Source organism: Oryx dammah, unplaced genomic scaffold, assembly GCF_014754425.2.
Source record: "Oryx dammah isolate SB20612 unplaced genomic scaffold, SCBI_Odam_1.1 HiC_scaffold_18, whole genome shotgun sequence".
In the NCBI taxonomy this organism is placed as follows: Eukaryota; Metazoa; Chordata; class Mammalia; order Artiodactyla; family Bovidae; genus Oryx; species Oryx dammah.
In genome coordinates this window covers 105,083,548-105,092,300 of record NW_024070202.1, presented here as the reverse complement: position 1 = coordinate 105,092,300, position 8,753 = coordinate 105,083,548, and the positions used below count along the sequence as shown (strand labels likewise).

The 8,753-nt window shown below is 42.2% G+C and overlaps 1 protein-coding gene across 1 annotated transcript; it reads right to left on the bottom strand.

Moving 5' to 3' along the window:
• Positions 1-1,799: 1,799 nt before the first annotated feature.
• On the bottom strand, positions 1,800-2,675 carry TAS2R5 (taste 2 receptor member 5). Its single transcript, XM_040260021.1, is given in 1 exon segment — positions 1,800-2,675. A coding segment is annotated over 1 exon segment (876 nt).
• Between the last annotated feature and the right edge of the window lie 6,078 nt (positions 2,676-8,753).

The following is an 8,753-nucleotide window of genomic DNA, read 5'->3' as shown; positions in this document are numbered from 1 at the left end:
AGGCACAGCTCCTACTGTCATGGATGTGATATGCTGGATGATCTCCATTCAACTCAAAGACCCAATGTGCTAAAACTCTGCCTTTAGGCTGTGGAGAGGCCAGAGTGGACAGTCAGGATGGCTAAATGACCAAAGAAAATAAGGTTTGGCCTCTGAAGGGAGCAGTGTTCTTTTGGGGAGTGGAAGCAAGTGCCCCTCGCTTCCATCTTGCTTCCCCCAGATCCTGGGCATCAGAACTTAATACCAATTATGGCAGCCAATGGACTTTTATCCTAAAAGGCAGGTCTAGGGCTCAAAGAAACTTCCAGAAATAGAAATATATTTTGTTTTGTTTTTCAGTTAGATAACTAGAGAAATGGGAAAATCCATTGATACTTTTATTAAACTTATCTAAAATGACTAACATTAACTGATTGATAGATAAATTTCATATAAATTAATGATCACTATATTAATTGTTGCTAAACTCTATTTCATACAATAGGAAAAACACAACTTACATATGTAAATTTTTAAAAAATGAATTATTTGTTATATATAAACAGAATATAACACTTCTTTTACCAAACATGAAGCTCCAACCTTGATTTCTATAATACATGAAAATAATGTACTGTCAAGAGAGAAACACTACTGATTTTTATTCTGTATTTTCTATTTCCCATTTGTTGATTTACTGTTAAAGAAGGAAAGTTTTCACTCAGCCATTAAAAAGAGTGAAATATTCACACTATAAAATAGATAATAAGAACCTACTGTATAGCACAGGGAAACCTACCCAATACTGTGATGGCTATATGGGAAAAGAATCTGCATAAAGAGTGGATATGTGAATATATGTAACTGATTCACTTTGCTATACACCTGCCACTAACATAACATTGTAAATCAACTACACTCCAATAAAAACTTGTTTCAAGAAGAATGAGGTAACATTTGCAGCAACATGGATGGACCTAGAGAGTGTCATACTAAGTGGAATAAGTCAGACAGAGAAAGACAAATATACGATACCACTTATAAAAAGTGAAAGTCACTCAGTCATGTCCAACTCTTTGTGACCCCATGAACTATACATACACAGTCCATGGAATTCTCCAGGCCAGAATGCTGGAATGGGCAGCCTTTCCCTTCTCCAGGGGTCTTCCCAACCCAGGGATCAAACCCAGGTCTCCTGCATTGCAGGAGGATTCTTTACTAGCTGAGCCACCAGGGAAGCCCAAGAATACTAGAATGGGTAGCCTATCCCTTCTCCAGTGGACCTTACTGACCCAGGAATTGGACTGGGGTCTCCTGCATTGCAGGCAGATTCTCTACCAGCTGAGGTAGTAAGCAGAATCTAAAAAGAAAAAATTGATACAAACGAACTTATTTACAAAAGGGACACAGACTCACAGACTTAAGAGAACAAATTTATGGTTACCAGGGGGAAAGAGTTTGGGGGTGGGACAGATTGGGAGTTTGGGATTGACATTTACACACTGGTAAATTTAAAACAGATAACCAGCAAGGCCCTAATGTATAGCACAAGGAATTATGCTCAATATTGTGTAATAGCCTAAATGGGAAAAGAATTTGAAAGAGAACAGATACATATATATGTATAACTAAATCACTCTGTGTATACCTGAAACTAACACAACATTATTAACCAACTATACTCCAATATAAAATAAAATAAAAAATTTTTAAGAGGGAAAAAGTTTTAAGTCAGTCCTCTTTGGGAGAGCTATCAAAAAATTATCTCAAAACAGTCTCCTGACTACTCCTCTCTCTCCAGCTCACAGGCCCTGAGCTCTTCAAGCACATACAGTCTTCCACAGGATTCTCTGACATGTCTGCTTCATCCTGGGGTTCCCCATGATCAGAATGACAGAATGAAGAGAAGGGTAGGCAGCCATGAGTGTCTCAGAGATGAAGAGAGTGATGAGATCCGCAGGAAAAGTCTTGGAGCTGATGGAGAAGGGGCTGGCCAGGGTGTAGACCATGTAAAGTACAACAAAACAGCCCAAGGACTTGAGGACAGTGATGCAAGCCTTGGCCTGAGCATCTCTTCTGCCAGTTGTATGAACCTTCATCTTCCTGTGGTGTCTATACAAAGAGACAATCAGCAGCCCAGAGGAAAGAGGAAACATCATGAAAGGCATCATACTTCCTGTATTGAGCTATAATATATAGTGCCAGTTTGAAATGGGGAATAAGATGCTGCTGTTTCCTTGGGAAAGACTGGAGAAGTCTAAGCTACCCCTGACTGTAAATAACAAATGGATCATGAAGTACACCAGAAAGCACTAGCAACTCAGGTAACAGGCCCTCTGCTTCAGCCACAAGGAGACAGGGTGTTCAACGGTCATGATCTTCCTACAATAGAAGACACTGAGAAAACTCACAAACCACAGGCTGGCCTGGCTTACCAGAACCCTGAAGACACTGAGACAATGAAGCCAATGGCTGTTCTGGAAAAGCAGGAACAGACTTGAGTCCACCATAATCAACCATTGTAGAAGCAACCGACAGACTGCCAGGCCCAGGACAATAAGGTTATACGAGGACTCCCTGAACATTCGGAGACATTCTCTGAAACTCTAGACCACAAGAACTCCATTTCCAGTGAGGCCAATGAGAGATTCAGCCACTGCCACCAGCATCAGCAGTCCTGGGATAGAAGTCGGCATGGCTGGAGAAGTCTCTCACTGCTGTCACAGGTGCTCTGCTTTAGTGCAGATAAGTGTATACAGCTCCTGGCTACGCTGCAGATTCCCTGAAGGTGATACCACACTGAAAGTAAATTCTTAGATCACAAAATCTGGATTTGGTCTTACCCTTCTGCAATCTGTTCTCAAGCATGGACTGAACAGCTCTGACCAGGAGCAAAGAGTTTAGAAGTTACAAATCTCTCTGTATTTGCATTCACATGAATGAACACGGAACAAACCCTGAAACAAGACATTTGAAAGATCACAGATACCAAGTCTACTTCTCAAGGATATTGGGTTAACATTAGATACTAACACATCATATAATAAGGGCTTCCCAGGTGGCACTAGTGGTAAAGAACCCTCCTGCCAATGCAGGAGACATAAGAGACACGGGTCTGATCTCTGGGCTGGGAAGATGTCCTAGAGTAGGAAATGGCAACCCACTCCAGTATTCTTGCCTGGAGAATCCCATGCATAGTGGAGCCTGATGGGCTACAGTCCATGGGGTCACAATGAGTTGGACACAACTGAAGCAACTTAGCATATATGCACATCAACTAGAGAGACCAAATCAAAACATTCTTAGATTCTACACCATGCCAGATGTGAGCTTGTTCATATAAAAAAGAAAATCTATTTTCATAAAAAGAATTTTGAACATGTAAGCATGAAAGCTGAATAAACTCAGAACTTCAAAATATATTTTATTATTAAACACAGAATTAGGGGAGTCTGGGGAAAGAAAACAATCAGAGAACCAGAACATATTTCATTTAAGTGGCAAATAATAAAAAAATATATAGGAGATAGGGTACAGAAACCATTACGATTAATCAAGATCTCTGAGGTCATGTGCCCTCATGATCAATTATCCACACACGCTTGACTTAGTGTATATCTCACATCAAAATCTTAAGAGAAAGGAGATGGGCTCAAAGAAGGGGAAAAAAAGACTAGCACAGTTATCCTGAAATACAGGGAAAGTGCTTCATTTATTGTTCAGATTCCAACTTCCTTGGGACCAACCAAAAGCAAACGTGTTTGTGAGAGGCCAAATTCTAAACTGGCCCCCAAAGTTCCCACCCCTTGGTGTACACACCCTGAATAATCCTTGAGCAGGTGTAGAGCTATGAATAACAGGGATGTCACTCCTGTGATTAGGTAATATGGCAAAGACGGAGGGCTTTTGCAGATGTAATTAAGGCCCTAATCAGTCAAGTTTGAGTTAATCAAAAAGGAGATTCACCTGATTTAATCACTTAATATCTTAGAGGAGGAACGGAGCCCTTCGGCTGGCCCTGAAGACTCCAGCTGCCGTGATATGAGAGTGTTACATGTTGAGGAACTATGGGAGGCCCCGAGATGCTTAGACTTGACACCCCCATCTGACAGCTGGCAAGAAAATGGGACCTCATCCCACAAATGCAAAGAACTGAATCCTGCCAATAACCAAGAGCTTGGAAGAGCACCCTGAGCTCCAGAAGGCACACAGCCCAGCCAACATCTTAACTGTGGTTTTTGAGAAGCCTGCACAGAGCCCACTTGGGAGCCTAATCTACAGAAACCATGACACAATAAAAGTATGCTGTTTTAAGTTGCTAAACTTGTCTTGCTATGCAGAGAACAGAAAACCAGTATGGTATTTGATACAGGCTAGAAACAACTATAAAGGAAATGAGAAGACAGTGGAATTGGATTGGAGTGAAGGGGAAAGGCCAGGCTGCCTTCTTAGAAGGGCAGCACGGGTGTAGTGAAAAGAGTTCTGTTCCACGTCCCAGCAGTACCTGGGGCACTCTATGAAGCTGCAAGTGAGCCACCACCCTCTCGAGGTCTCAGCTGTTCCACTAAAAATATAATGGATGGTAGGACTGGATTTCAGTTCATTTAGGTCAGATACACAGAGCACTCATCGTGTGCCAGGCAGTGTAGCAGGCACAGAAACACAGCAGTGAGCAGTCCCTGCATCCAGAGTACACACGTTATACCTCACCCCACCCACCTGAGGACCTGGCACCTGAGAACTCCTTCTGCAGCTGTGGAGAGGCAAAGGGGAAGACCACAACTGCCACTGGTCAGAGAGCTGGGATAAGGCATGAACCTCTCCAAGAGCAAGGCATCTATGGTGACTTTTCAGGTAGCAGGTGCAACTGGCCTTCTCTCCTACCTGTCACACTCAAGGTCTTGGGCAGTAGAACCTCAGGCAAAGCAGGGTAGCCACTGACATGTATCCAGAGAGCCCAGTCTTGCCTCAAAAGAAAAAAAAGTTACCAGAAACAAAAAGATGGTTTCTTGGCAAATTATGAGTGGTATTAAGAAAGGCTAAACCATATAGCAAACACCCTCTTCCAACAACACAAGAGAAGACTCTACACATGGACATCACTGGATGGTCAACACCAAAATCAGATTGATTAATTCTTTGCAGCCAAAGATGGAGAAGCTCTATACAGTCAACAAGAAAAAGACCAGGAGCTGACTGTGGCTCAGATCATGAACTCCTTATTACCAAATTCAGACTCAAATTGAAGAAAGTAGGGAAAACCGCTAGACCATTCAGGTATGACCTAAATCAAATCCCTTATGATTATACAGTGGACATGAGAAAAGATTTAAGGGCCTAGATCTGATAGATAGAGTGCCTGATGAACTATGGACTGAGGTTCGTGACATTGTGCAGGAGACAGGGATCAAGACTATCCCCATGGAAAAGAAATGCAAAAAAGCAAAATGGCTGTCTGAGGAGGCCTTACAAATAGCTGTGAAAAGAAGAGAAGCCAAAAGCAAAGGAGAAAAGGAAAGATATACCCATTTGAATGCAGGGTTCCAAAGAACAGCAAGGAGAGATAAGAAAGCCTTTCCTCAGTGATCAGTGCAAAGAAATAGAGGAAAACAATAGAATGGGAAAGACTAGATATCTCGTCAAGAAAATTAGAGATACCAAGGGAACATCTCATGCAAAGATGGGCTCGATAAAGGACAGAAATGGTATGGACCTAACCGAAGCAGAAGATATTAAGAAGAGGTGACAAGAATACACAGAAGAACTGTACAAAGAAGATCTTCATGACCCAGATAATCACGATGTTGTGATCACTCACCTAGAGCTAGACATCCTGGAATGTCAAGTTAAGTGGGCCTTAGAAAGCATCACTACAAACAAAGCTAGTGGAGAAGATGGAATTCCAGTTGAGCTATTTCAAATCCTGAAAGATGATGCTGTGAAAGTGCTGCACTCAACATGCCAGCAAATATGGAAAATTCAGCAGTGGCCACAAGACTGGAAAAGGTCAGTTTTCATTCCAATCCCAAAGAAAGGCAATGCAAAAGAATGCTCAAACTACCACACAATTGCACTCATCTCACATGCTAGTAAAGTAATGCTCAAAATTCTCCAAGCCAGGCTTCAGCAATACGTGAATCGTGAACTTCCTGATGTTCAAGCTGGTTCTAGAAAAGGCAGAGGAACCAGAGATCAAATTGCCAATATCCGCTGGATCATCAAAAAAGCAAGAAAGTTCCAGAGAAACATCTATTTCTGCTTTATTGACTATGCCAAAGCCTTTGACTGTGTGGATCACAAGAAACTGTGGAAAATTCTGAAAGAGATGGGAATACCAGACCACCTGACCTGCCTCTTGAGAAATCTGTATGCAGGTCAGGAAGCAACAGTTAGAACTAGACATGGAACAACAGACTGGTTTCAAATAGGAAAAGGAGTACGTCAAGGCTGTATATTGTCACCCTGCTTATTTAACTTCTATGCAGAGTACATCACGAGAAACGCTGGACTGCAAGAAACACAAGCTGGAATCAAGATTGCCAGGAGAAATATCAATAACCTCAGATATGCAGATGACACCACCCTTATGGCAGAAAGTGAAGAGGAACAAAAAGCCTCTTGATGAAAGTGAAAGAGGAGAGTGAAAAAGTTGGCCTAAAGCTCAACATTAAGAAAACAAAGATCATGGCATCCGGTCCCATCACTTCATGGGAAATAGATGGGGAAACAGTGGAAACAGTGTCAGACTTTATTTGTGGGGGCTCCAAAATCACTGCAGATGGGGATTGCAGCCATGAAATTAAAAGACACTTACTCCTTGGAAGAAAAGTTATGACCAACCTAGATAGTATATTCAAAAGCAGAGACATTACTTTGCTGACTAAGGTCCATCTAGTCATGGCTACGGTTTTTCCAGTGGTCATGTATGGATGTGAGAGTTGGACTGTGAAGAAGGCTGAGTGCCGAAGAATTGATGCTTTTGAACTGTGGTGTTGGAGAAGACTCTTGAGAGTCCCTTGGACTGCAAGGAGATCCAACCAGTCCATTCTGAAGATCAGCCCTGGGATTTCTTTGGAAGGAATGATGCTAAAGCTGAAACTCCAGTACTTTGGCCACCTCATGTGAAGAGTTGACTCATTGGAAAAGACTTTGATGCTGGAAGGGATTGGAGGCAGGAGGAGAAGGGGACGACAGAGGATGAGATGGCTGGATGGCATCACGGACTCGATGGACGTGAGTCTGAGTGAACTCCGGGAGTTGGTGATGGACATGGAGGCCTGGTGTGCTGCGATTCATGGGGTCGCAAAGAGTTGGACACGACTGAGCGACTGAACTGAACTGAAACCACATAGAGAACTGAGATAATTAGTTAACTCTAATAAGAAAAATGTTTGTCTAAAACACACCTAGCAACTAACACAAGGTTCAAATCTTTTTAACACTCATTATTTCAAAATTACAGCTATTTTTTTACTTCGTTTCATCAGGGGATATATAGTCTACATTGGCAAAAAGAATTGGATTCCCTATAATAATTTAGAAAAATGTGATCCTTTCCAGGCAAAACATGAAAACTCAGTTTTGACATCTGGAGTTTAACAAAACAAGCACTTAGCATTGCTTAGAGAGCAACAGCTCTGATTTCTATTCTGCTTTTCACATTACTTTCTCATTTTATTTCAAATTTAAAGAAGAAATAAGAAAAAGAGAACAGAAATTTCATTAACTCTACAGTAAGTTAATTATAATAAGTTAATTTTACAGTAAGTGAATTTTACTATTGGCATTTTCTAGAATAAGGGCTGACTCGATCTCCCTCCCATGTCATGGACACCTTCCATAGAATTCTTCAACAGGTCTGATTCCTCCTAACCATTATAATCTAAATGTCCTTAGTCGCTCAGTCATGTCCAACTCTTCGTGACCCCATGGACTGTAGCCTGCCAGGCTCCTCTGTCCATGGGGATTCTCCAGGCAAGAATACTGGAGTGGGCTGCCATACCCTCTTCTAGGGGGTCTTCCCAACTCAGGGATCAAACCACATTGCAGCCAAGTTCTTCACCATCTGAGCCACCAGTGGAAGCTCATGAATACTAGCGTGGGTAGCCTATCCCTTCTCCAGGGACCTTCCCAACCCAGGAATCAAACCAAGGTCTCCTGCATTGCAGGTGGATTCTTTACCAGCTGAACTACAAGGGAAGCCCAATACATAAAGGCAGCCATGAGTATCTCAGAGATGAGCCAGTGGTGGGTTCAGCAGAGGAAGAGCTGGAGATGAAGGTAGACAGGCTAGCCAAGGCATGAAAGCCACATGAAGAAGGAAGAAGCAGCTAAGAGACTTTGGTTTCAAAGGCTCAAGTCTGACACTTTCATCCAAAAAATGCCTTCCGCCTACAAACTACCCAGACTCAGTCCAGCTCCATCTCCTACATCTGACATATCTTGGGGACTCAACCATTCTGTACTCCTGCACACAGCCTTTTCCAATGCTTCCCAGAACTGTGCCCACATTGCCATCAGAAGGCATCTAGAAGGCAACTCACCAATAGCAGGTGTTCACCTGAGCAAATTAATTCTTCTCTTAATACACTGTATGAGTCTAAACATTCAGAAACTGAGCAAATTAAGCATGTTATTAATAAGCATGTGTAACCAAAACTATCAATATGCATATATTTATTGTCTTTCCAGCTTCTTTCCCATCACTTTATGAAGAGGTGGAGTTCTTGCTCTCTTGGGTTGGTACCATGTCTTGGGTACTGGAATTCAGCTGT